Source organism: Phasianus colchicus, chromosome 24 (assembly GCF_987193195.1).
Source record: "Phasianus colchicus chromosome 24, bPhaCol1.hap1.1, whole genome shotgun sequence".
Lineage (NCBI taxonomy): Eukaryota > Metazoa > Chordata > Aves > Galliformes > Phasianidae > Phasianus > Phasianus colchicus.
The window spans coordinates 2,822,409-2,848,564 of NC_143459.1; the positions used below are offsets into that span (position 1 = coordinate 2,822,409).

At 49.7% G+C, this 26,156-nt stretch overlaps 2 protein-coding genes across 7 annotated transcripts in view; one reads left to right on the top strand and one right to left on the bottom strand.

The window, feature by feature from the left end:
* Positions 1-167: 167 nt before the first annotated feature.
* LOC149915123 (uncharacterized) lies at positions 168-7,126 on the bottom strand. 5 transcript variants are annotated; one of them, XM_090123999.1, is made up of 4 exons: positions 6,201-6,284; positions 5,354-5,460; positions 3,872-3,956; positions 168-2,207 (listed from the first exon to the last, which is right to left on the bottom strand). In XM_090123999.1, exons 1-4 carry the CDS (start codon positions 6,265-6,267, stop codon positions 1,987-1,989), a joined length of 480 nt encoding a protein of 159 aa, XP_089980125.1. In that variant the 5' UTR covers positions 6,268-6,284; the 3' UTR covers positions 168-1,986. The 5 variants fall into 5 exon arrangements, 3 of the variants coding, with proteins under 3 accessions (XP_089980125.1, XP_089980127.1, XP_089980126.1); XM_090124001.1 differs by having other exon boundaries at positions 168-3,277; XM_090124000.1 differs by having other exon boundaries at positions 168-3,659.
* Positions 6,325-26,156, top strand: part of WDTC1 (WD and tetratricopeptide repeats 1) — a 23,069-nt gene continuing 3,237 nt past the window's right edge. The window contains exons 1-15 of one of the 2 annotated variants that reach the window (XM_031595034.2): positions 6,325-6,532; positions 11,300-11,447; positions 13,650-13,733; positions 14,598-14,644; positions 15,843-15,954; positions 16,336-16,523; positions 16,892-17,074; positions 17,374-17,468; positions 18,530-18,645; positions 19,060-19,135; positions 20,607-20,703; positions 21,886-22,059; positions 24,733-24,968; positions 25,310-25,478; positions 25,898-26,090. In XM_031595034.2, the coding sequence (XP_031450894.1) occupies positions 11,340-11,447; positions 13,650-13,733; positions 14,598-14,644; positions 15,843-15,954; positions 16,336-16,523; positions 16,892-17,074; positions 17,374-17,468; positions 18,530-18,645; positions 19,060-19,135; positions 20,607-20,703; positions 21,886-22,059; positions 24,733-24,968; positions 25,310-25,478; positions 25,898-26,090 (1,878 nt within the window). In that variant the 5' untranslated portion in view covers positions 6,325-6,532; positions 11,300-11,339. Of the gene's footprint in view, positions 6,533-7,125; positions 7,199-11,299; positions 11,448-13,649; positions 13,734-14,597; positions 14,645-15,842; positions 15,955-16,335; positions 16,524-16,891; positions 17,075-17,373; positions 17,469-18,529; positions 18,646-19,059; positions 19,136-20,606; positions 20,704-21,885; positions 22,060-24,732; positions 24,969-25,309; positions 25,479-25,897; positions 26,091-26,156 lie in introns of those variants that run through there. The other variant, XM_031595031.2, reaches the window with a different exon arrangement.

Consider the following 26,156-nt stretch of genomic DNA (forward strand, 5'->3'; position numbering starts at 1 on the left):
GGGGGGGGGGGGGGGACGCGGGGAGGAGGCGGAGGCGGAACGCTGAGCGTTGGGAGGGAACGGGGGGGGAGCGGTGGGGTGGGGCGGGGGCAGAGCCAGGCGGGGCGGGGTGAAACGGGGGGCATCGGGAACGGGGGGGTAAAGGGGGTGGGGGTAAAGCGGGGTGCGGCTGTAAAAGGGGGGGGGGATGGAAAGCGGGGTGCGACTGCGTGGGGTGCGGTGGGGGAAGAAGGGTATTAATTTAAGGAGGGGGCAAGGATGGAGGGGGGGGGGATGGGAAGTAGGGTGAGACTGCAAGGGGTGCAGTGGGAATGGGAGGGGAGGGTGGGATGCACGGCAGGGTGTAACTTTAAGGGGGGGGTTGGGGTGAAAGGGGTGTTGGAAGGCAGCATGCAGCTGCAAGGGGTGCGATGGGAATGGGAGGTGGGGGTGGGATGCAAAGCAGGGTATAACTTTAAGGGGGGGTTGGGGTGAAAGGATAAAGGGTGGAAAGCAGGGTGTAACTGCAGTGAGTGCAATGGGAATGGGAGGGTGGGATGCAAAGTGGGGTATAACTTTAAGGAGGGGGTTGGGGTGAAAGGGGTGCTGGAAAGCAGCATGCAGCTGCAAAGGGTGCGGTAGGAATGGGAGGTGAGGGTGGGATGCAAAGTGGGGTATTGCTTTAAGGTGGGGGCAAGGGGTGCAAGGGCAAAGGGGGGGTGCTGGAAAGTAGGGTGAGACTGCAAGGGGTGCAGTGGGAATGGTAGGTGAGGGTGGGATGCAAAGCAAGGTGCAGCTGCAAAATGGAGTGCTGTGAAGTGGGGTGCAGCTGCTAAGTGGGGTATAACTTTAAGGAGGGGGTAAGGGGTGCAAGGATAAATGGGGGGTGCTGGAAAGCAGCATGCAGCTGCAAAGGGTGCAGTGGGAATGGGAGGTGAGGGGCGTGATGTGAAGTGGGGTGTGCTGAGAATGGGAGGTGAGGGTTGGATGCAAAGCAGGGTATAACTTTAAGGAGGGGGTTGGGGTGAAAAGATAAAGGGGGGGTGCTGGAAAGCAGCATGCAGCTGCAAAGGGTGCAATGGGAATGGGAGATAAGGGTGGGATGCAAAGCAGGGTATAACTTTAAGGAGAGGATAAGGGGTGCAAGGACAAAGGGGTGCTGGGTATAACTTTAAGGAGGGGAATGGGGTGAAAGGATAAAGGGGGGGTGCTGAAAAGCAGCGTGCAACTGCAAGGGGTGCAGTGGGAATGGGAGGTGAGGAGCGTGGTGCAAAGCAGGGTGCAGCTGCAAAATGGTGCGCTGTGAAGCGGGGTGCAGCTGCTAAGTGGGGTTTGCTGAAATGCAGGGTGCAGCTGCAAAGGGTGCAATAGGAATGGGAGGTGGGGAGCGTGGTGCAAAGCAGGGTGCAGCTGCAAAATGGTGCGCTGTGAAGTGGGGCATAACTTTAAGGAGGGGGTGAGGGGTGCAAGCACAAAGGGGGGGTGCTGAAAAGCAGCGTGCAACTGCAGTGAGTGCAATGGGAATGGGAGGGGAGTGATGCAAAGCAAGGTATAACTTTAAGGAGGGGGTAAGGGGTGCAAGGACAAATGGGTGCTGAAAAGCAGGGTGTGACTGCAAGGGGAGCAGTGGGAATGGGAGGTGAGGAGCGTGGTGCAAAACGGAGCGCAGTGCAGAGCAGAGTGCAGCTGCAAAGCGAGGTGCAGTCTGTAAAGAGGAGAGCGAGGGGCGCAAGTGCGAGGTGGGATGTGCTGAAAAAAACTGCAGATGGGGGCTGAGGGTTGTGCACTGCAAAGCAGGGTTGCACAGGGGTGACGTGCAGTGCAAAGCTGGGTGCAACTGCAAAGGGGTGCAGAGGTGCAGTGCAAAGCTGGGCGTGGGGAAGCGGGGGGCTGTAGTTGACCCGGAGCAAAAAGTTATGGTGAAACATTGCAAGGACAAGGAAGTACAAGCGTTTCACTAGAAGCCTGCAAACAAAAAAAAGAAGCAAGGATGTTCTCTAGCCTGAGCTATGCGTAATTAGTGATAAGCTCTGGGTGGAGATCTGACATGATAATGAGCAACCACCTGAGGTTAATGAGCTGGCACCCAGCTCGCGCACGCGTGTTAGCCAGCAAGTTAAGTAACATAAAGAGAACCAATGGATGATCCCATGTCTGCTTAGGCTGGCACCCAGCTCTGGGTGTGCTTGCTTTGAGAACCGTTGCCTGGCACCCAACTCTGCAAAGACCTGAAATAAAAGTTAACCAGTGCGTTTCAGCTCGTGGGTTTTCGGGTGCTGGGTGTGCAAGCAGCCCTTGCTGTGGGACAAGGGGGGTGCTAAAGCAAGGTGGGGTGCAGCTGAAAGGTGTGCAGAGGAGAGGCACACTGTGCTGCAAGCATCAGAGGGAAGAGGGGTGCAGGGAAGTGGGGTGCAAGGTGAGGTGCTGGGGTGCAGAGCACAGGGGATGTACGTGGAGGCTGTGTTGGGTGCAAGGGTTTGAAGGGGCCGTAATGCAAGGTGCAAAAGGAAGGGGGAGAAGGGGAGCTGGGCGCAGGCCCAGTGGGTGCTGCTGCTGGAAGGGTGCAGCAGGGTGCTACAGCGTGCTATATGGGGCTGCAGACACTGCAAGAGAGAAAATGCCCGGCTCTGGGGATTGCAGGGCACTGGGAGAGCGCAGCAGCTGCTCGCAGAGGGGAAGGGGGCAGTGGGGGATGCAAAGCTGCTTCCAGCAGGGGCAGAGCTGGTGGGCATTGGCTGCTATTCTGGGCCAGCACGCTGCTGTAACCCCATCTGTGCTTGCTGGTGCCCTTCGTCCCGGTCAGCAGCGTAGTTTGAGTCACCAGGAAATCTGAGAAGGTTCTACTAAAACCCCAGGCGTAGCACGAGGGGTTGCTCAGCTCTGCCAGCCTGATTTCTTGGCTCCGTTGTGCTCTTCCTGAGCGTCACTGCTGTGACTGGAACTCACAGAGCCGGCGGGAGATTTGAGCTGATTTAACAGCAAAACAGGCACCGAGCCTTTGGTTAGAGATGCGCTCCCTGACCCTTGGAGTGGGAAACACACGGGTTGTTGGCACGGCAGCTGGAACTCAAGAGCTTTGGAAGGAAGGTTAGGCTCGCTGCGTTACATCAGTGATGTTTGATGGCATCAGTTCCCAAATTGCTCGGGGAAGGCTGCAGGAAACGGCGACGTTTGTCCTCTGGCAGAGCTGGGCAGGAAGTGTTGCTGGTGGAAATAATCAGCGCGAGCCATCCATGAACGTGAATCACCAGCGAGGTGTGTCAGTTCCTTTCTTCCAGGTCTCGGTAGTCAAATGAATCTGTTTTACCAATTAAGTGAGAAATGCGGGATGTTCCTCGCTTTGTGCTGCTTTCCATCTGGGTGAGAGGCCTGGCTGAGGTGGCAGCAGTTAATCTGCCTTTCAGCAGGAGCAGAGCTGCACCAGCAGCTCACACACAACCACACGCTTGTTCAGGAGCAAACACTGGCCCTGGTTTTCTTCCATTAAGAGAAGCTAAAACTGGTACAGCGTCGCCTTGAAATAACAGGGTCAGATTCTTCCACCTCCTCCCTCCTGGACTGAGCAGCACTCGTGGTGGGTTGGCACCAACTGTCCGGCACGCAGCTATTATGTGATGCAGCAGCAAACTGACTGCTTGCTCCTTTGCTGCACTGTGCAGTAAGTTTGAACTTTCTGCACCCTGGGAAATGATTGAAATTGTGCAACTTGGTGACAAAGAGGAAAGGTATTCCTGCTGCTCCCCCATCAGCACATGAAGACCTGGAGATTCAATCTGTGTCCCGGGGTAAATCGGCCAACGCTGCAGTGCTGTGATGGTGGCAAGTGCCCGAATATCCACCAGCCTTGGTGGGGTTTTTTTCAGTTCCTGTGCTATGGGAGCAGCACACTTACCTGCAGTTTTATGGCCCGGCTGAGATGCTCTGTGCGAGTCGTGGAACTTGCACAGGAGAGCATAATGAGGCTTAAGCTGCTTAGCCTGCAAAAGGAGAGCAATGCAGCTGCATGAGAGGACAGACTTTAAAAATGTCCAATCAAGCAAATTAGATAAGTTACAATACACCAGAGCTTGTTGCATCTCAGAGAGCAAAATCACACCCTGTGGATACAGCTCCATATCTAACATCATAATTGTCTCCCCTGGAAAGACAAACACGGCCCTGGAAATGCATTCCCCTCTTTCCTCCAGGCAGCCGTGCATTGGCACCTGCTTGCTCTGACCCCCCTCCTCCAGGCTGTGGAAGCACAGACCTTCATAACCCAGCACAGCCCAGCACAGGACCCAGCACACGCCTGCAGTTGTGTTGACACAAAAGCCAAGCAGAACCCACTGCTCTTATCGACAGAGTCTGCAGCAAAGCTCTGCTGTTCCATCGGACCTTTGATCTGAATATTTCCCTGCAGACATTAATCATCAGAAGGTAAACATCATTTATGCTGTTGCAGGGAGGTAAAGCCAGGCAGGCACACAAGGAGAAGGAAAGTGTTTGCTGGAGGTTTTCACAAAGAAACCAGGAACGCAAACCTGGCTGGCTGAAGGCCACATGGGCTCCAAAGGAGCTTTTATACATTTATAGCCTATTTCTCTATTAGACCCTTTCTTTCTCATCTGCGTATTTACTTGATGAAGACCAACTCAGCACCATCAGCTCCGTGTTTGCACTTTGTTCCCTCATCCCCACTTCCAGCTGAGCAAAATGGATGCACATCAGGCTTTCCCTGCCACGTGATTTTCTTTTTCCTTCTGATCTGTCAGCACAGGGAAGTGGCAAATAAAGGCTGCATGCCATTACGTTTCGTTTCAGCTCGAAGCACTTCCACTTGCAAACAAACCCTGGTCAGATGTTCTGCAGCACATCGTGCAGCTTCTCTCTCACAAAGCAGGGCTGATGTCTGTGAGCCTGCACACGTGTGCTCCGACCCCTTCACTGTGACACGCAGTGCAAGCTGAACTCTCTCCTTATTTTCCTAAAGTTTTATGTATGCATACGTATCGACACACACTGCATTTCTTTTCTGTGTAAACTGAGGGCAGAATGGGAGCTCTGTATTTATTGCCAGCATGAAGCAGTGCCTTCTATCTGACTTAAACCGCTTTCCCTTACGTGTTGGAGGCAGAACAAGTGCAGCTCGCAGGCAGTTGCTCACTTCAGACCGAAAATCCAGCAGCCCCGTGCCGTGAGGCTGCTCCCTGATGGGTGTTTATAGGGCTCTGGGAGCACAGTGCCTTGTTTACATTCCCCACCGTGCTTCCAGTTCCCTGTGTGACTGCAGTGAGCTCCTTAAACTGCCGTGCAGACGGAGCGCTTCCCCTCAGCTCCCTTCCATTTTGGTTATCTCTGCCACCAGCTCGGGAAAAAAAAAAAAAAAAACAACACAAAAACGAAGCCTCCTCTGCCCCAATTTCCTCTCCTCTTCCACGTCAAGGGCATCTGCAGCCCGCCTGCTCTGCGTGGAGCTCCAGGTCCCCGTGCGGATGGCATCTGAGAAAAGAAGATAAAGCCCCGCCGTAAGGCTGGTGGGACGGAGACCGATTGTTATTTGTTTAATTAAAAGAGTCTGGACAGACGCGAAGGCAACAATTAATTATCTTCCGTAAGAACTCTGACCGCAGCTAAAGAAATTAATGGCTCGTGAGATGGAGGCAAATCATTAAGGCTAATGGTCGAGCTGCCGTTCGCGAGGCGAGCTGTGCGGGGAATTCCTGATCCTCCATCCTCCGTCCTCCGCCCCTTGCTGATGTAAAAGCCATTCGCACAACGGGGCGGCAGGCGCTCATTGCCGGGGTTACCCACGGGCTGCCAAACGAAGCCCTAAACGAAAAGCTTTGTGAACGGAGCCCCCGGCGTTGCGCTGCGGACGCGCACGAAGCGAACCCAGCCCGCCCGCAGCGCTTTGCAGCCCGCTGCCATTCCGTGCCAATGCAGCCTTTTGCCGACACCGCCACCCCCCGGCTCTTCGCGCACGTCCGCGTTCCGTCCCTCCCGGTGCCGCCGGGGAGCCGCGCTCGGCGGACGGGCGGGGATTGCAGCAGTGCCGGTGGCTCCGCCGCGACTACAACTCCCAGCAGCCCTCGCGCGGCACCGCCCCTCCCCTCGCCGATTGGCCGATCCCCCCCCCGAAGCGCTCTCTCCTTTCCCGTTGGCTCAGCGAGCCGTCAATCACGGGAGGCGGCGTCGCTCGGGAGGGTAGTCCGGGGGAAGTATTCCCGAACTCGACTTACGCCGTTTGCGTGGCGCCGCGATCGCTGCCGGTGCCCGGGAGGCGGTGGCGCAGTTAGCGTGGCGCATGCGCGGTACCGCGCGGGGCGAGCGGCTGCGGGGGGTGCTGCTGAGCCCCGGACAGCTGAGGGGGTAAACAGGGCACGGGCCGGGGGGGGCACGGCCGGGGCTGTCGTTCAGGGCCCTCCCCGAGCCTCCCCGCGCCCGGAGCGCAGCGCTCGAAGCCTTCGAGGCCCGTCGGGCCGCCCCTCAGCGTTCGGCCCCGCTCAGCGGGGGATGGAGCCTCATCACAACTTGCAGCGCCCGCTAGGCCCGCGGCCGGGAGGCCTGACAGGTAACGGCCCGGCCCTGCCCCTCCCCCAGCGCTATCAGCCCCCCCTCCCCCCCTCCTGTCACTGCCCCCCCCATCGCTCTGTGCTGTCAGCAGCCCCTCCCCAGCCAGGCCCCGCTCCTGCCCTCAGCCCCCAGCTCCCGGCCTACACCCCCCCCCCACCCGCACCCCTCCGTCCCACAGCCCTGTGCCCCCCCCCTCTCCCCCCATAGCAGCATTACGGCGTTACCCCCCCCCCCTTCTGCCCTCACCTCTCCCTCCCCGAGGCGGAAAGTTTCTCCTAGCCCCGCTGCCCCGCTCCCCAAAGGGCTGCCCTCCCCTTCCTGCTGCCCTGCCCCATCCCCATAGCGCTGGCAGGAGGGGGGGCGGAGGGCTGCTGTCGATCTGCCCACCCTGCGGTGCCGCTCGAAGTTTGCTTGATGCCGCTCTCCGCTCCTGGTCCGTCAGGTCTCATCTCTTACCTGCGCTCCTCTGCAAGCTGCTCATCTCCTGTTGGCTCTGTGTGCGGTGCCTGGGGAGCGACTGCTGCTCCTGGCAGCACCTTCAGCTGGAGCAAAACCTTCCTTTTACTCGTTGTCTGCTGTCGTTTCCTCTAGGTTTGCTAATAAATCTATATGCATATGTTCTGATTTGACCCACGGCCTCTCGGGAAGTCAAGGTATAGAGGAAGTAAGTTGTGAGTCTAAAGAATCCTGCTGGGTTGAGGGATTGGGCTCCGAGTGGTGTTTGGATGAGTGAAGTAATTTATAGATGCTAAAGGGGAGGGTCATAGGAATCTTCCTTTGGGATGAATCACGTATCTGCAAAGCCTCGTTGTGCACAAAGTGCTGCTTTTTCTCCATGACCTTGAGCATGAAGACCGAAAAACTTGGGCTCATCCAAACAGTTAGGAAACAGGTTGCTCGTTAGGCTGCTTGGTGGAGATGCTGTGTCGCTGCTGTTTTCGGAAGGGCAGCAGGTCGTGTGGTTTGGATTTGGAAGCAGAACTTGTCTGTGTCGCTGCGTTGCTGCAGGTGTGAGTGAGGTAGGGCTGTGTGGGGGGTGCTGTGAAAGGAAAACGCATTCAAGCAAAAGAATAGACCCCCAAATTCTGGCTGCATTGGGACTGTTCAATAGTAAAAGAGCTGAATTGTTTGTATTGTGAATGTTGACACTTTGTTCCTAGACTCTGAGCAAGTGTTTCAGGAAAACTAGAAGAGCCAGCTGGGGAAAGTGAGAGAATCTGGTAACCCTCCCTTCCCAGCACATCTTTGGAAGAGCACTTTTCCAGGAGCTTAAAGGGCTCTGAAGTTGCTGTCAGTGTAAATACAGTCTAGCAGATCTTGGGACCACAGCCTGCAGAAATCTGGGGCTTGTTAATTTTTGACTGCAGATTTTTAAAGGCCAAGTGTTGCGAAAGTTTTGGGGTGTTTTTTTTTTTTTGTTTGTTTCCTCTAAAGCTTTGCATGGCTGGAACAGGAGAGTCAGACAAGTGGACTGCAGCTCAACACAGGTGGGACAAACCTCTTTATGTTTGACAAAAGGCTGTTGGGTGAATGAGGTGGCAGCTGTAAGTGGGGTATATCCCAGGTGGATTTGGCACAGTGAGGGTGAGGGAAGGCTGCCTCTGGTTTGAGACTGGGCATGGAGGGACTGTTGAAAGGTGATGGTGAAACGTGCTCCAGCAGTCGTCTGATACAGGACCAGTACAGGTTGTGGTGATCTCTGAGGCACAGGAAAGTGAAGCTGCTTGTGTGATCAGCGCTGGTAGCAACAGCACAGACTTATCCTCAGTTGTTCCTTGTCACTGGACCTTGATCCTTTCTTTTTGTGAGTTGTTGTTGTTGTGTTTAATGGTCAAATGCTAGAAAGCTTGTGTTGGGCCATCTCACATGTGTTAGATGCACATGGCCAGTGCCTGGCCTTGGTAAGAGCATGTTAAAAGTCAGTTTTGCATTGGATATGTTATTTAAAACTCTGTCTTATTCCACTTTGTCAACCAAAGGGCCGACTTCATCCGTGACTATGTTGACCTTTACCTTTTAGGAACTAAAGTTGAGATGTGTTGAGACCTGCTGAGCGATGCTGGGATGCTCCACAGCACAGCTGTAATCCCAAATCACTGAGATACCAAACTGCAGAGCATTGCTGTGCTCTGTCAGAAAAGGTGTGCTTCAGAATTCTGGAATGGGCGCAGTGTTGTGGCAGGACTATTGGAGAGCAAGGGAATCTGCCTTAAGGGACAGAGGTTTTTGGGGTGTGCTGATGCTTGTATCTTCCTCTGACCAGGCTGCTTGTACAGTCACAGAGTGGACAGGCAGTGTGCTGATGGTTTTGCTGTGGCCTCTTCAGCAGCAAATGGGCTTCTTGGTGTGGGCTGTGTGTGTGTGCAGAGCACAGTGTCTTGCTTTGCTGTGTGCATCCTTTGGGCCACTTGCTGAACTTTCATTGTGGATATGTGTTGGGTAGAAAGGAGCGTGACTAGAGCTAAGAGATCTGCTAAAAGTGCTCCCAAGGCTATGGAAAGTACTTCAGAGAGCTTTGGGTGTTTGTCAGCGGGGAGGTGACCGCCTGCTTTGCTGCTTGGTCTGCTGGGTGTCCAAAGATCCATAGAAAACTGAGCTGTGCATTAAGAGGAGGGGCTGCCCAGGCTGCTTGCTCTCATTTAGTAGCTCTAAGATGGGTGGAAAGCTTCCAGCAAGACTGGGACACTGGGATCTGCTGGAATCCCATCTCTTTATGCTGTGCTTTGTGCTGCTGATGGATCATTCACCTGTCTGGAAAGAGTTCTCTCACTGTCATCAGCCCCTGCTCAACAGATTCCTGCAGAAGAGCACTGTGGAAACACAGTGTGTGACTGCTGCAATCCGTGGGTTGTGTGGAGGAGGAGGGGAGCTGAGGTGTGAGACCTTGGGCCTTGCATGGCAAGTATCCTGTCCTGTGCTGCAGGGGGATGGCAGGTCGCTGCCCTGTTGTCTGCAGGTGGAGGAAGCCCTGTGCAGGATTGATGTGAGGCTGGTTGGTGGGGACCCAGGCTGGGAGGAGGGTGGGTGGAGGCCTGCTGGAAAGGTGTCTGAGGGAAACAGAGGTGAGAGATTGCAGATAGCACTCATCCCTGCAGCCTGCCTGGGTGTGGAGCTGCTTTTTGTGTTGGCAGTCCTCTTCTGCTTGCAGAACTTAGCAGGAGGGGGTCTGGAAACCGTGTTCTGCCAGTAGTGTCCAGCAGCATAGCTTGTTCAGCATGGCTGGCATGGTTGTGGCAAGCTGGCCTCAGCCATGAGAATCTGCTGCACTGTCCTGGTTTCCCTTTAAACCTCTGTGCTGCAAGCAGCAGGACCCACCTGCCCTGCAGACAAAGTACTGTGCTCCTGGGTCTGCCTTGGCTTGGGCTGCATGAGAGAGGGAGCCCTGCTTGTTTGCTGCTGCTGTTGTCCCCTTGTAGACTTGCTCTCCGTGAACAGGCAGGACAAAACCAATTCTAAGCCTGCATGGCAAGCTAGAGAGCAGGTATCAAAATCTGACAGCTCAGTCATCCCACTACAAGGATCAGTGTGAAATATTGATGAGGAAATGCACTCACAGTGGTGCTTCTTGCTATTAAGCCCGAGAGTAGAGCAACCATTACTTAACACGGGACTGAATAATGCTAAGGATGCTTAAAACGTGAGGTGTCTTCCTGTGTGTGTGTGTGCCAGCCTTGCTGGTGCTGCTTCTGGAGTATGAGAAGCGTTGATTAAATACACATGTGATGCAGATTGGACAGACACGTGGTTGCTGGTGATTGGGGCAGTTTCAGGCTGGTTTCTTGGGGAGCCCTGGTTGAGTGCCCTTCACTCAGCAGGTGATGGCATTCAGCAGAAGCTCAGCTCATTGCAGCAGTACACCACAGGGCTTAATGCAACCACGAGAGCTGCTCACCGGCCTGCAAACAGCTTTGCCTTTTTCAACATTGTATTTGAGAGCTCTAAAAATGCTGCTTAGGGGGCTGCCATGAGAAGATCTGGCCCTTGCTTTGCCCGTGTGCTGTTCCTTTGCTGTCTGTGGGTTCAGTGATGCTCCTGCAGGGTCACAGGGCTGTTTGTCACCATGAAATGGTCTCGTTTCAGTGAATCAGCATTTCCTTGTTCAAGAGCATTTTTGGCTTGTTCTGCTTGCGAGTGCTCGTTGAAAGAGAATTCAGAACCCTTGGCTTATGTAGGGCAAAACGGTGTGGAAACCTTGAATTTCTCTCAGCAACACCATTTAAAAAGATCATCCCTTTTCTATTGCTCGTGTGATGGGGTGTTCTGGTGGTTGTGTCACCTGATGATGAGCTGCTAGGATTTGTAAGGAGCGCCTGTGTTTGATTATTTACAACAGAATAGTTACTGTGATCGAATAGAGCAAATGAGAGGGGAGAGGTTGCCAGAAATGTCAGTGCTTTGTGTGTTCATGGTGTAATGAGAGGAGTGAAATCGGACAGAAGTGGGAGAGGCTGTGGAACAGCACCAGTGTGGACACGTAGGGTCTTTGCAGGCATAGCAGTGTTGCTTTTCTAGGCTGGAGTTGTGCTCATTCTGAGTTTGTTTGCAGTCCAGAGAATTGGACTTCTGAATTGGGTGCTCCTCAGTTCCCTGTTGCTTCTTCCCATCCTTGAGTTTCTCCAACAGCCTCCATACAGAACACTTCAGTTCTTGGCCACTGCTGGTTTCAGGGAGGGCAAGGAAGTGCTCACTACTGTCTGTTGTTGCATATGAGTGACCTGATACGTTTGTTTGCCTGTCTTTTTTCCCTCCCTGTTTTGTTCTGCAGGTAATTAAATGCCCGTGGTGTGGATCTCTGCTCTGTTGGCATGCTTGGCTGCACAGCTGCTCTTCCAGTAGCTTCTCCTCATCCACCCCACTGCAAGAGGATGGCGAAAGCAAACATAACTCGTGACATCATCCACAGGCAGATCAAGGTGTGTGTGAGCTGCGTTCCTTGCGTTGGGTGCAGAGCACTCAGCAGTCAGCACTGTTGCTGGGTTGTGAGGCACCCATGTTGCCTTCACCTCTGAAGGGATCTCTGCTACTTGCATATTGATAAGCTGCATAAGAAGCTTAACAGAACAAATGTACAAGGCCTGTCATCCTCCTTAATGAGGCACTGGGGCACAGAATGGCATAACAAGGATACGGTTCTTCTCCCTGGAAGGAACGCACCAAGCTGGCTCAACATCAGCAGATCAGTTCCTTTAGAGTGCAGCACTGAAGACAGAGACCTGGCTACTTGTGTTTGGGCAACACAAAGGACCCTTAGCTAGCTTCTCTCATGAGTTTTTTGCCTACTTCTTTGTGTTCTTTTCGTGTGATCTTGCCATCAAAGGTATTTTCTGACTGTAGTGAGGCTAATGATCTCTCTCTCTCTATCTCTGTCTCCTTTGCTTGCTGCCTTTCTTTTTCTTTAAAGAAGTGGTGTTTTTGCTTCCTCTGTGTAGGAAAAAACTTCAGCTGTGGTCAGATCAGTCATCTGATGGCTGCATTAGTGAAATATCTCCTAACGTGAAAGGACCAGCTACAGCAGACACAATAGGCAATTATTGCTTAGACTGGGAGGCCTTAAAGCGTTTGCAGCTTTTCTGGTAATCAGCATTCATGAAAATGGACTGCAAGTGACTGGAATGAGGCACCAGGAGCTTGCATCCCCCACTTCACTGTGCAGTTTGGTACCAACCTTTGCATGATAAGCCTGTAATTTAATCCACGTGCAAAGATATATTTTGCTGCCTAACGAGGAAGGGATGGTTCTGTGTTAGCCTGGGACTTCTTCACACCGACTGCTCTGAAAGACTTTCATGTCTGACCTTGGGAAGGTTGCTAAGTCTGACAGTTCCTTGTAGAAAAAGCAATATCTGACTGCACAGAGCTCTCAAAGCTCCTGAGGTTGCAATAGCAAGGCAATTATAACTGCAGCACCTCGCTCTGGACCTGGGAGTGTTTTGGGAATGCTACCCTTAAAAATATGTCTGAGGCTTTGAAGTTTATCATGGAAGTTATTACAAAAGCCCGTGTGAGTTTGTTTGGTTGTTTCCAATATCCTTCTGCCTATCTCCATTTTGGGACAGTGAGTGGAGGTCATTATTAACAGTGATCTGCAGAGCTGCCATGTATCACACTCGTTCTTTGTGTCCACTCTACAACTGCTAACGTGTTCCCAGCACCATAGGTACAAGCTTTGACATCAGTGTTGTCACCTGTAGGTGGTGATAACTAAGGTTTAGGTCGTCTTCACCTGACTGCAGCATATCATGGTGGGGGCTGGGGCTGAGTTGGGTGCTGGGAGGGAGGCTCTCCTCACATGTTAGGTGTTCCATCCAAAATATGACTTGTTCCCTTTTCTCTGCGATCGGCCTTCTTTCATTGAAGCCATCTGCTAACGCATCTGTGAACTCTGGGAGATCACAGGGGAAACAACTGTCCTGCTTTTCTTCACCTTCATTTGTACTGACGCAGTTCTGTGGCAGCTGTTCTCTTCCCAGTAGAACAGGCCGTGCTGTGGTGCTGCAGCTACGTGCTCCTGCCCCATTTCTGATGAAATTACCATCTCAGGTGCTGTCCTGTTACATTCCCCAGTACATTTCCCATTGGTGGTGGTAGACTTGTGAGGATGACGTGGAATTGCTGAGGTTACAAGGGCTTGACTCAGGTTGCAAAGTGATGTTTTGTGCTTCAGGACAGATCCCGTGTGATGCCAGACTTCTGAGCAACAATAATCCAGTGCTGTGGACTCAGGAGTATTCAGGAGTCCATTGGTTTTGGAATAGTTGCCAAGGATTTAAGATGGGCAACCTCTTTATCTTCCATTTCTGGCATAAAGTGTTCAGCTTTGTCTTGATGTGGGCACCTTCAATCCTCATCTTGGCTGCCCATCTGGAGCCTGGTAATTAAGTAGACATCATTTCAAGCCACTCCAGGTGCAAGGATTACAAACGACCTGCCTTGTGATGTGAGCAATGTCTTCCTACAACAGGCCATGCCCCAGTGCTATGGGCACCCCAATACCTGGCAGGGTCTCAACTTGCTTTGTAATGTTCTTGAATCTTTTCTCATAAAGTTAAAATAAATAAATAAAAATGCGTGTTTTGCTTGCTGTAATCAGTGCAACCCTTCTTTGCTGCGTGCAGGAGCGGGGTGCACTGGGCTTTGAGAGGCACTATCATGTCACCGACCCGTTCATTCGACGCCTGGGCCTGGAAGCAGAACTGCAGGTAAGTGGGCAGCATTCAGAGAGCAAATAGAGCTACTTGTTCAATTTACCAGAAAAAGCACAGCACGCTGGAGTGTATGGAATTCTCTCTTGTATGAGAAAGGGATGCTGACTGCTTAGTCCCTTAAACTGTATTAAAACCAGGAATAGCTCTGTAAGATCTTGTGTGAGCTTTCTGCATTACCTAATGCATCTGCAAGAGCCTTTAGCTGGTGTGCATCAGCTAACCCCAGCAGTGGTGTGTGGAGTGGGCAACTGTCAGCTGCTCAAGATATTCAGCTGTAACGCTGAAGCGTAGCGTTGTCTAAAGAATAGGATTGCAACCTAACACAAATCTTAGGGTTGTCTTAATTTGAGGGAAGAAAGAATTCCTCAGTCTCCCTTTTCAACCACAGCTTTGATATCAAATGCTGCTCAGTGCTCTCTGAGTCTTTCCTGTTGCAGTTGTGAGCTAATTTGGCTGAAGATGTATGATGCAGTCACCCAGCAGCAAGGTGCTTCTAAAAGCGTTATCAGAAGTGCATTTTCCTTGCAATCCCAGAGAACCTGTACGTGTAATTTGTCAGCCTAGCCAAGGGCTGTTGAAGCAAAGTCACCTTTCTGTGCATACAGCAGGATATCATCAGTAGCCTCTGAGACTGAACTGCCATTATATTCAGTGCTACGTTGTTGTTTCTTTTGTTTCATTTTGCCTTTTCTGCTCCAGCTGCTTGTAGCAAGTCTGTCTTTTCCAGAGGTGCTCATCTGCCACGTGGGTGTTCTTTAGCAGGGTTGGAAAAAAGCTGTGTGTATTGGAAGAAGTTGTGTGTTGTCTTAGAGCAGCTCTGAAGTTTGTGTAATTCTGTCTCCCCTTTTTTTTGCTCAGGGTCACTCTGGATGTGTCAACTGTCTAGAATGGAACGAAAAAGGAGAGTAAGTATGCAGCTTGTTTTGGGGAATCTGAGAGCCCAGGTCCTCCCAAGAGTTGGATGTAGGTCATGTAATCATAAGCATCTGCTTCCCTTCACTTCCTGGTGAAGTGGGTGAAGGCTCAGACTCCAGGTTTCAATCTGTAGTAGAGCTCTCACATCAAAGAAGCTGAATTTTGTTAACTATATCTGTACATTATTGGAAGTGTCCCTTTAGTCAGGGAAATGATCAGACTAAAATGGGGAGATTGAAGGCTGCTTCTCTTCTCTTAAGTGGTATTATGGATTATAATGGATCTTTAGGATTTGCTCAGCTGGTGAGAAGTGACATTTCCCTACCCCCTTCACCGTGCTGTTAAAGGCTGCTGCTGGGAGCAGATACATCAGGAAAGGAGGCAGAGCATTTGCTCCTCCCTGCACTTTTAGAGCAATGCTAAGCATTTCAGTTAACTGAGTGAAATAAAGAGTATCTGCATGAGAAATAACTGGATGGAAGGGAGAGCCTATATTTCCTGACATGCCTCTTATAAAACCCAAGCCTGCTGTCTGATAGTCTGCAAAATTATTTACCAGTGGAAATTTCATGTACTTGTGAGAGCTCTGGCTCCAAGGAAATAAGTGTAGAACAGCTGGGGGTGCGGAGTCAGATTCTTTTGCTTTAACAGAACATAGATGTATAAGGCAAAGATAGATGTATGAATGCTTTGTAATGTTGCTGCCACACCCTGTGCTTAAAAAGCAGTCTATGAGTCACTAAGTGAGCCCTGCCTTGGGACTGCTTGGGCACATCCAAAGTCCGGGGATGAATAGCTTGGCTTGAGTTTGGGCGTGCTGCAGGAGCACTTAATGCAGCCAGGCTGATAATGAAAATGGAGGTGCTGTGTTTTGTTGTTGACCAAATGCTCCTGGTGTTTCTGCTGTGACATCTCAACCTGTGGTGAGCTGGGTCAGGATGCTAAATGAAGATAAAAACCAACCTTGCTTTATTTTCAGTGGAATTGCTATTTGGCTGGTTTAGCTTCCTGAGGCTGGCTGGTATGTGGGAAGCATAAAGAAAACATAGCTGTGAAAAGAGGGAGGAAGAGGGGTTTCTCTGATCTGAATTAGCTTAATGACTGCCTGTGCTCAAACCAGTCTTAGGAATTGATCACAGCTCAGAACAGAAGAATATGAGCTGCACACTTCTTTTCTCTTTCTTTTAGCTTGTTGGCCTCTGGCTCAGATGATCAGCATACCATTGTGTGGGATCCTCTGCACCACAAGAAACTTCTTTCTATGCACACAGGACATACTGCAAACATCTTTTCTGTCAAGGTGTGTCAATGTGATAAGGAGGGCTAGGTGGGTAAGAGAATGGGCAACCAGAGGAGCAAGAGGGTAGCTCCTTAGAAGCTGCTGGGAAGCATTTTAATGCAAGCAATCCAATCCCCCGTCCCCAGTCATTTAATAATTCTAACATGAGGAAAAATGGCATTACATCTATTACCTGTCCTTCTTAGTTTATGCTCTCAGTTCATGCAGCTCCAGAACTCGGCTCCTCATCTCTATAAAGTCAGAGGGGATGGTTGTAGCTAATCAGGAACTAAAAATACGTGATGAAGAAACCATTTGGTGTGTTACTGTCAGTGGGGGCTCTTGAAAGTGCACAGCAGCATATGTAGAATATAGTTTGAATGTCACATCTGTCTTCCCCAGTTCTTGCCGCATTCGGGGGATCGGATCCTCATCACAGGAGCTGCAGATTCCAAGGTGCATGTCCATGACTTGACTGTCAAGGAGACCATCCACATGTTTGGAGATCACACCAACAGAGTTAAGCGGATTGCCACAGCTCCCATGTGGCCCAACACCTTCTGGAGCGCAGCAGAAGATGGGCTAATCAGGTACAGAACTCATTCTGCCCTGAAGGGAAATGGATAGTAATCCATTGCAGTATGTACTAGGCATAAATTGAAAGACAATCTCAATACTATGAGCTCCAGCTCATCTCTCTTTCCTGCAACTGAAAGGAACCATCTTGAAATGTAGATGCATTTGATAAATATGCTACCCAGCTGATCTGTTTTCCTCCTGTGATAGTGAACCCGAGGAAGGAATAGCTGTATCAAATGGAAAGGAGGAAGGCAGATAACAACACCACTGTGGTGATTTGAGTGGCCTTCAGCTTGGTCACTATGGAAAGCTACACTCCTCTTCCTCCTGTTGCCGTTCTCTGGTGACATGGATGCCTGACTCTCTCCTCCCTTTGCAGGCAGTATGATCTGCGAGAGAACAGCAAGCGTTCAGAAGTCCTGATAGACCTGACAGAGTACTGTGGGCAGCTGGTGGAAGCCAAATGCCTCACAGTCAACCCCCAGGATAACAACTACTTAGCAGTGGGGGCGAGTGGCCCCTTTGTGCGGCTCTATGACATACGCATGATCCACAACCACAGGTAACAGCAGCTGGCCTTTGTGGTCCTTCTTGGCAGGTTTGAGTGGTACAGAAATCTGTGCAAGGCTTTGGTGGGGAGGAGGAGTTGCAGTGGTCTGTCACTCACGAGTCTCGCTGTGCTGTTTTGCTCAGTCTTTTCTATCACCCAGAGTGACAGAAAAGTACATGGGGTGGTGCGAGGCAGCTCTGTGATTGCACAGGTGCGAGGGCTTCTGCTTACGTATGAATAGAAAGTGTTAGCAGAGCTCAGGCTTCCAGCTTGAGTGCTGTGATTGTAAGATTGGTCTTCTTTCTGGCTAGAAAAAGCATGAAGCAGTGTCCTTCAGCTGGAGTGCACACGTTCTGTGACCGGCAGAAGCCTCTCCCGGATGGCGCAGCACAGTACTACGTGGCAGGTACAGGGATGTGTACTGGGAGAGACTGATGGGGCTTTAGGTTAATGCCTGCCTTCTACCCTTCACACGAGAAACCACTGCTTGGAAGAGTGCTTCTCTAATAGAGGGGTGTTCTACAGAATTGTAGTTTATTTTGTTTCTGTGCTGTGAATTCTTGTGCTACCAGCCTGCTTTCCCTGACTTGGCAGCGATGTGTGTTGGTGAGCTGGCCTTTCTCTTTGTTTAGCATAAATGTCTTCAATGTCTTTTTGTCAGTTTTATTGCAAAGTCAAGGATAACCTGAGGAGTCTAGACATCCTTCTGGAACTGGTTCCAGCAAGGGTGCTGTTTAAAATCTTCCTGGCACAGAAGTGGCTTGTCTTCATCCTGCAGCTGAGGAGTCAGGAATGCATTGTCTGGGCAGCATAGAAGGCATTCTTCTCCAGTGCTCGTTGTTTATGATTTTTTCCCAAAATGTCTGTAGGTGGTGGTTGTTTTTTATTAATATCTTAGACCGACACATCCAACAGACCACTGTTGACAGCCTTGCTTCTGATGAGTCCCACTGGAGGATTTCGTAGGTCCCCTGAATTGGTCATGCAACACATCTGCTGTCTGAAGCAAAAGAACCCTTGTGTGAGCTGAATATTTAGGAGCCTTGGCCTGATTGTGCTAAGAGCTTTATTAAGGAAACCTGATTAGACAGTCAGAAATGGAGGTGTTTGTTTGCGGCTGGTCACAAATCACAGAAGCTAAATCCTTGGTGAATCCATAAAACCAGGATGTGCTGCATTCTGCAGCCTTCGGTTAGCAAGCTAGCTGTAATCTGGTCTTCCCTTCACATGGAAATAGCCTTGCAGAAATAGCACGTGCAGCACATGAAAAGGCAGCTCCATACATCTGAGTGTTTGGGTTACTGGTGGAAGGATTCAGCAGGCAGTGGTAGGAAATGGAAGATCACTTGGTGCATGTGCTTTGTGCTTTTGCTCTCCTAACAACCTCTTGTAAAAGCACGGGGCTGGTGTGGAACAAAGACAACAGTTCTGAGTTACTCTAATCCTGTGGACCTCTTCCCTCTGCAGGACACCTTCCAGTGAAGCTTCCAGACTACAACAACAGGCTGAGGGTTCTTGTGGCTACGTATGTCACCTTCAGTCCTGATGGCACCGAGCTCTTAGTCAACATGGGAGGGGAGCAGGTAAGAAGTGGGCAAGAGTTTGGCAGGAAGCTTCACACACAGTTGTGTTTGTTGGCTCACCACTGACCCAAGCTCTAGTGGACTGCTTCTTACCTGCCATTATTTATGATCACTGTGTTAATTAAATGGTTAAAATATCTTTGTGGAGTTTGAACTTTTTGAATTGATTGGTTTGAACCTTAAGAGGAAGACAAGGCTCCTGTTTGTCAGTGGCATCCTTTATAAACCCAGTGCTGGAATGCAACAGGACACTGGTACTGCCATTATTTTATGTGCACATGTCTATAAACAAGATAGAAAATGGGAAATATTACTAACACCAATGTGGAACCATCTAGCTTTGTTTTATTTCTGTCCCTTGAGCATCCGTGTATCACTGACTTTTTGTTGTCAACTTCTTTCTTCTTTTCTTAGGTCTATTTGTTTGATCTCACATACAAACAGCGGCCATACACTTTCCTCCTCCCAAAGAAATGCCATACTTCAGGGGGTAAGTGTGATGCTGTCATCAATTAAGTGGAAGGCAGAGTGAAACCATGTACTACACAGCTCTTTTCAGGGTGCAGCCCCCATCTGGGCGGGCAGGAAGGAAAGGAAGTAGGGCATAGCTGTTGCTGGGCTATTTCTGCATTGCAGCTTGTACTCTGAGTTCTTAAACTCTTACACATGGTGACAAAATTCTGTGAAAATGTGTGTCTTGAGGGGAGAAATGAGCTGTTGAGAATTGTTTGCATGTGTGAACTAAGGAGGATGCTTAAAGCTGTACCTAAAGGATAAAGCAGACTTTGTAGAGTGATTGAAGTCCTAGTGCCTCGCCTTTAACTAAGGGGAAAAAACTTTTTATGTAGACAGACATTAAAAAAAAAAAGTACAATGTTTTTATTTTATTTTATATAAAATGTAGAATGCAGCCATTATCCCTTTAAGCACTCATTAGGAAGGAGACAGAGCAATCTCTTTCCTGGTCTAAGAATCTGGCCTGGCATTAATCTCCCTCCTGCTGGTAAGCTAGTTGATTCAAAAAGCCATTTAGTTGACAAATAAGTAAATCCAAGAGCCTTTTTATTCCTGGCCCTGATTCTTACAGGGCCTGTTCATACACAGATCCTGCAGGCACCATGCAGTGAATGCCTAGTGCTCTATCCCTGAGGCAGAGGCCGACTCTCTCTTATCAGGGAGTGTTCCCTGCCCAGCTCTGCTCTCAGAGTTCAGTCTGTGTACTCAGCTCGCCCTGGGCCTTAATCTAGCACTCACATCCTGGTAGCAAATAGATGCCCTGCCTGCTGTTCTTCTGTCCTGAATGCCTGCAGGTGATCTATACTGTGGTATCCAGTCAGGTCATGCTTTACATGGCAGGAAAAAGTTTGAACAGGTTTGTAGTGGTACAGTTTCAGCAAATGCTCCACCCTTCTGGGTACAAAAAGTTCAGGTAAGGACTGTGAAAAGGCAGCACCTGCACTTCGTGTGTGTGCATGTCTCTGCACACTGAAAGCTCTGAGCTGTTCAGCTGAGCAGTTGGACAGTGTCCTCAGTTTCCCAGCCTCTGAAGTGGCTGCAGGAGCACTCCCAGCTGCAATACAGATTACAGTGTATAAAACTTGAGTATTTTCTAGAGGAATGGCAAATGATCTGGCTGGATGACACCCAGTGAGCAGTAGGGTGAGGAAAGAAAGAAACGTGTCTGGAACTCCCTCACTAGACTTTTCCAGTAGTTCCATTCATCCTCTTTGTTCTATTTCTGTTGAGATTTTGTGGTAAATATAAGCAGACAAATCAAATCCAAACAGCTGGAAGACAGGGGTGTATGGAATCATGGAAGTCTGTTTCGTTCTGCTCTGAATGATGCTGTGGCATTGGTTCAGCTGTGCTGTAAAGTAAAACCCCAGAGTTTCAGGGATTAGTCTGTATAATCCACATCGATGCATAGCACGTTTGTATCTTTTTTTTTCCCTAACCTTTAGAAGTGCAGAATGGAAAAACCTCTACCAATGGTGTGTCGAATGGCATCCATCTCCACAGCAATGGCTTCCGCCTGTCAGAAGGAAGAGCACATGTGAGGTAAGGCAATAGATCTACCTAAATGAAAGCATGAGGCTTTGGTCACATCCTCTTCCTTTTTGCAGGGTTAGGTGCTGCTAAAGAAGGTGAGAAGTGCAAACCCACTTGCTGTGTTGACTTGATTGTCAGGTGGTCTCTGTCTTAGGGGCTGTATTTGCTTCTGCTGTATGGGCAATGAACAGGAGTCAGATCAGACTGAAGCATTCCAGGAGAAGTGTGGTCTATTAGAATTCATCACCTCTTGTGAAGAACTACTGCAGACAAAACTAAAAAAAATGCCTTTTTGAGCCTGAAAGCAAGGTGTACTTAGTTGTCCTGAGCAATTTTACTTCCTGACTAACAGGAACTGTGGTCAGATATGGGAGTGGCTGTCAGGCTGAAAGAGCTTTGCTTCCCTTGGCTGGTTTTTATTTTTTGGCACCAACTTGTTGCAAACTGAAGCTGACAATTTCTTTACCATAACGGCAGTGGTGTTTTCACTCTTGCAGTCTGCATGTGAGCTAGGAATAGTGGGAGCATTCCTCCTTCTTACCGTTCCTGCTATTTTTTTTGCACCTTAAAAGCAAATTGCAGTTGGGATGAAGCAGAAGCAGACATACAGCACATCTTGCTGACTGGTTTTCCTCCGGCAGATGAGATGTGGTTAAAAGTCAAGACACAGTCACTTGATACCATATATGGATCGTCTAGGTTCTACCAAAGTCACTTCCAGTGTTTTCAGCTTGCTTCCTCTAGATGGCCCCTCCACTACAGCAGCAGAGATGCTCATTTTGCTTTGCTGAGCATGGGCCTGGTGCAGCCCTGTGAACTCAGATGCTTGGTTGCCTTTTGAATTTGCAATCTGTTATACACTGCTGAAGGAAGTTTGGGGGTGTGTGTGTGTGTGTGTGTACATACATAAAGCAGTCAAAGCAAAGATGTGTCTATGAAGTCTGAAGAATGACACACTTGAAGTACCCACTATTAAATTTTGAGTATATTTCTGTATATGAAGAAAAACTGGCCAGAACGAAGCCTTTTTCCTGAGTTCATGTTATTCAGGTGCAGGGTCTCTGAAACTTCCAGTTTGAGGTAATGCTTGCTGGCACCTGCTAAGCTAGAACAAAACACAGCAGATATTTAAGTGGGCCAGAGTGTTAACAAGTGAGACTTACCTGTACTACTTTCCTCCTTTCCCTTCAGTCCCCAGGTGGAGTTGCCTCCATATCTGGAGAGAATCAAGCAGCAAGCCAACGAGGCCTTTGCTTGCCAGCTGTGGACTCAAGCCATCCAGCTGTACAGCAAAGCAGTTCAGAAAGCCCCCAACAATGCTATGCTGTATGGAAACAGAGCTGCTGCCTACATGAAGCGCAAGTGGTAAGTAAGCAGAGCATGGAATATCAGAGCTTAGTGTTGCAAGCAGTGCTGCTGTTTGACTTCCAAGTACCACAAATGCCATGCTGTCTGCTGGGAAGCGTCAGGCTTCCTTATGCCTTATGGTTGTTGGATCCAGCTTGAAGTGCATTGCTTCTGGCACAGAACAAGGAGATTGTACAGCAGTGTGTGCTGGAGAAATTGTAGCCAGAGATACTGTACAGGTAAGCACACCTGGTAGTAGCTCATCATTTTGGTATGGTGAGTAATGTTCTGTTCCTTTCCTGTTTGAAAGGAAACCAAAAATCCACTTCTGAACAAGAGCATTATGAATGTCTCCCAGGGTGTTGGTGTTTCTTTTGATAGCTCTGTTCTGCGTTAGAATATGTCTGTAAACTTGCTCTCAACAGATGAGGTACTGGTTACTTTATATTGTAATATGTCATGATATCAGATTGTTGTAGGATTGCCTGAGTTGCTTTGGTTGCTGCTTGACCCAGGCTTTGGAGACACCAGTGGTGGTTCCCATGTTACCCCAGCTAACCTGTGTTCCTCTCAGCTGGAAGCAGACCTCTCTGAGGGATTAGGCAAGGTGGCAGTTGGTGCCTCAGAGTCTGGGAGAGGTTCTGTCTGAATTGTTGTAAAACACATTGTTAGCCTCTGCAGTGGGTAATGTCCTTTCTGACCAATAGCCAGGGCTGCATCTGCAAGGTACAGCTGAGTTATTTTAATATCTGTCCCCTTGAGCAGAGTAAGACTGAGTAGTGTGGCTCACTATTAACATACTTAAAATAACTGAGGTCCTTCATCCACATTTGCTTTGTGAGGAGGAAGTCCCTGGTTTGAATTTTCCCATCTTCTTGCCAAGATAAAGAGCAGCCAGCAGTTGTTGTGACTGTTGGTAACTGGCCTGCTGGCTGGTTTGCAGTAGCAGAGATTTGGGATATGCCTCAGAAAGACCTCCATGTTCTTAGGGAGAACAATAGTAGGTTGGAATTAAGGGGATAGAAGACAGAAGCTTAGTGCTGATCTCAGTGAATGATGTTTTTCTTATAGGCATCTTTTTTCCCAAAGTTTGTTGGCAGATCTGAACCTTTCTGCGTGTCAGCTAGTGCTTGCTACAGTTTTCAGTAGCAGGATGATGTGAAAATGTATTCACAAAGGGTTTCTGTGGTGTGCAGTGATTAGAATGCAAATAGTGCTGAGCTGATACCTTCTCAGGTGCAGAGATGTGTGTTTCTGCTAGGAACAGCTACTGGTAAATGGCAGAGGAAGGCTGGGATGTCACTGCGGAGAAGAGTGAAGCAGTTGGACACTGAACAACCCCAAATCTCTAAGGTGTTTTTGATGTTCAGGGCAGGAATAGCCATAAGCCACCCTGCAGATCACTGCAGGTCTTGCTTTTGTCTCATTCTGAGTAGCGGAGAGATCCAGGAAAAGGAAGCTCTGACTTCCTAACCTTTCCTTGCTCACCTTCCTTAAGATGCTGTGCATACTTGACAGCACTTCCAAGACTGTCCTTTGAAAGCTTGTTCATAAGAGCCAGCTGCATCATTCTGTAGATTGCTTTCAGCAGTTTGTTGGGATGTCTGTGGCTGCAGTTCAGTCTGAGGGGTTTTTGAGGGTGGTGGAGCAGTGAATGGCCCCACCAGCTCTGCAAATGTGAGATACCCATCTGTCATCTCAACAGGTAAACTCCATTCTCTCTTTATTAGAATAAAAACAGGGTGATGCTGTGCATTTGGTCTCCTGGCTTCACACACAGTACTGCAAAGGTAGATACAGACCTCAAGAAGTTTTTTCTGCTCTGCTGCAGATTTTGTGGACAAGGTGCTTCACCTTTGGTGCTGTACATGTGAACTGTAATTGGTGGCCAGTACCCACCTAGATATCTCAGCTATTCTATTAATCTGAATTGAGAACCAGCACACAAGGCTTGTCATGTTTCTCCTGCTTCCAGAGCACAAGCAGAGATGCCTGTACTCCTACCACCATGGAATTTGGGGAAATAGGCATAGTCACCAGTAACAGCAAATAGGACATAAAAATTTCGTTACAACACCAATCTGCTGCAATGCTTATTTCCCATACTTCAAGATTTTTGTTTTTTTTTTTCCCCATAAAAGTGGGAAAAGGCTGCTGCTTTAGATACATACCCACCAGGACTGTGAAGCATGGTGGTTCTTTAGTTCCTCCCCAAGGGCTGTGAGTGGCTGTGGGCAGGCAAACGTGCTGCCACGCTGAGCGTCCACAAAGGGGCACGCGTGAGCTGCTGTGCTCCAAGCAGCCCCGCTCACCATGCAGGAGAGACCTTGCCTCTGCTTGGCCAGAGGGCTCCTGCATCCTCCATCTTCAAAGGACTTCCCTAAATGTGTTGTATCAGTGAGCTCTGTTCTGCAGGATTTAAAATGGCAGGTCAAGGCTTGCCAGGCTTGCCTGTGTGGTCACTTGCAGGGCTGCCTGTGTACGCATGGAGGTGCGTTCAAGAAGCTGGCCTCGGTCAGATGGTGCCCCTGGGACACAGCAAATGCCATTAACGTGAGCTTGTGGTGTGTCTGCTTGCAGAGAGTGCTGGAAACAGCAAGCTTTGGAGTGAAGCAAGGGCTGGGAAGTGGCAGCGGAGAATGTATGCTGTTTCTACCCGGGCTATCTAATCCACCCTTCCCTTTTCTTCAGGGATGGGGACCATTATGACGCTTTAAGGGACTGCCTGAAGGCCATATCCTTGAATCCATGCCACCTGAAGGCCCATTTCCGTCTTGCTCGCTGTCTCTTTGAACTCAAGTACGTGGCGGAAGCGCTGGAGTGTCTGGATGACTTTAAAGGGAAGTTCCCAGAACAAGCACACAGCAGTGCCTGCGATGCATTGGACAGAGACATCAACGCAGCCCTCTTCTCCAAAAGTGATAATGGTGAGTGCTGCTGTTCCGTGGGGTTCTTCAAGGTTACTGTAAGATCTAATGAATTGACAAGGAGTTTTCTTCGCCTGCCTCTATGCAGTAAAGCTCCAAGTTTTGAGAGATGGTTTCTGTGCACGAGAACTGCTTGTTTTTTCCTTGCATCTGGACCTGGTTTGTTCTTAAGCGAGAGGACAGTACATGGCAGTCTTTTGTATCTAGGAGATGATATGGAAGGAAGCTTGTGCTCTAAGCCCTTTTCCCTGATAAAATTGTCGAGTTGTTCAGGATGCTTTCTGTTGTGCAGAATGTGTTCCTCCCCAGATTGTGATGAGGAAAATCTGTTCTTTTTCCAGCTGAGGACAAGAAAGGGGGTGGCCCCATTCGGCTGAGAGCCACAGGCCGCAAGGATTCCATCTCAGAGGATGAGATGGTGCTGAGGGAGCGCAGCTACGACTACAAATTCCGATACTGTGGCCACTGTAACACTACCACAGACATCAAAGAGGCCAATTTCTTTGGCAGGTATGTTGGCAGAGCATAATAGGGATGCAGGACAAGTGTATGAGCAGCAGCAGAATGTTCTCGTCCATCAGATAAAGCCTCGTGCCAGGCCCGAGTGACTGTTCATAAAGTGGCACTGGCCCTGGTTTGCAGGGTTGAGAAAGGTGACAAGCTCTCATCCTTGCGTGGCTGCATGAATAATGGGTACAGTAGCAGTTCCACAGAGGACTCAGTTGGGCTCTTGTTTCAGAAAAGCCATTCTAGGATTGAAAACGTGAATCCTGGGGATGGAGGGAACCAACAGAGAAAACTTTATCTGGATCCATAGGCATCAGGGTAGCAGCCTACTGATTATGAAAGCCAACTGGGATTCTCATGTCTGCTGGAGACTAGCTTTGGCTCTGAGCTGTGATCTCCAGTCTCTGCTCCTTTTGCCCTAGCAATGCACAGTACATAGTCAGTGGGTCAGATGACGGCTCCTTCTTCATCTGGGAGAAAGAAACCACCAACCTCGTTAGAGTGCTGCAGGGAGACGAGTCGATTGTGAATTGTCTCCAGCCTCATCCCAGTTACTGCTTCCTGGCCACCAGTGGCATTGACCCAGTTGTACGACTGTGGAATCCCCGGCCAGAGGTAAGAGCTGCAGGAAAAGACAGTCTTGGTGACATGAGAGGTAACACAGACCCGATCTTTCCTACT

What these genes read in the sequence shown, in the direction of transcription:
- LOC149915123 (XM_090123999.1), bottom strand. Translation starts at nt 6,267, where the DNA reads ATGCGCCACGCTAACTGCGCCACCGCCTCCCGGGCACCGGCAGCGATC. An exon ending in CGCGGCGCCACGCAAACGGC is followed by an intron (nt 5,461 to 6,200) that starts GTAAGTCGAGTT and finishes TTCTTTTCTCAG; the next exon opens with ATGCCATCCGCACGGGGACC. An exon ending in GCCGGGCCATAAAACTGCAG is followed by an intron (nt 2,208 to 3,871) that starts GTAAGTGTGCTG and finishes CTTTTATTTCAG; the next exon opens with GTCTTTGCAGAGTTGGGTGC.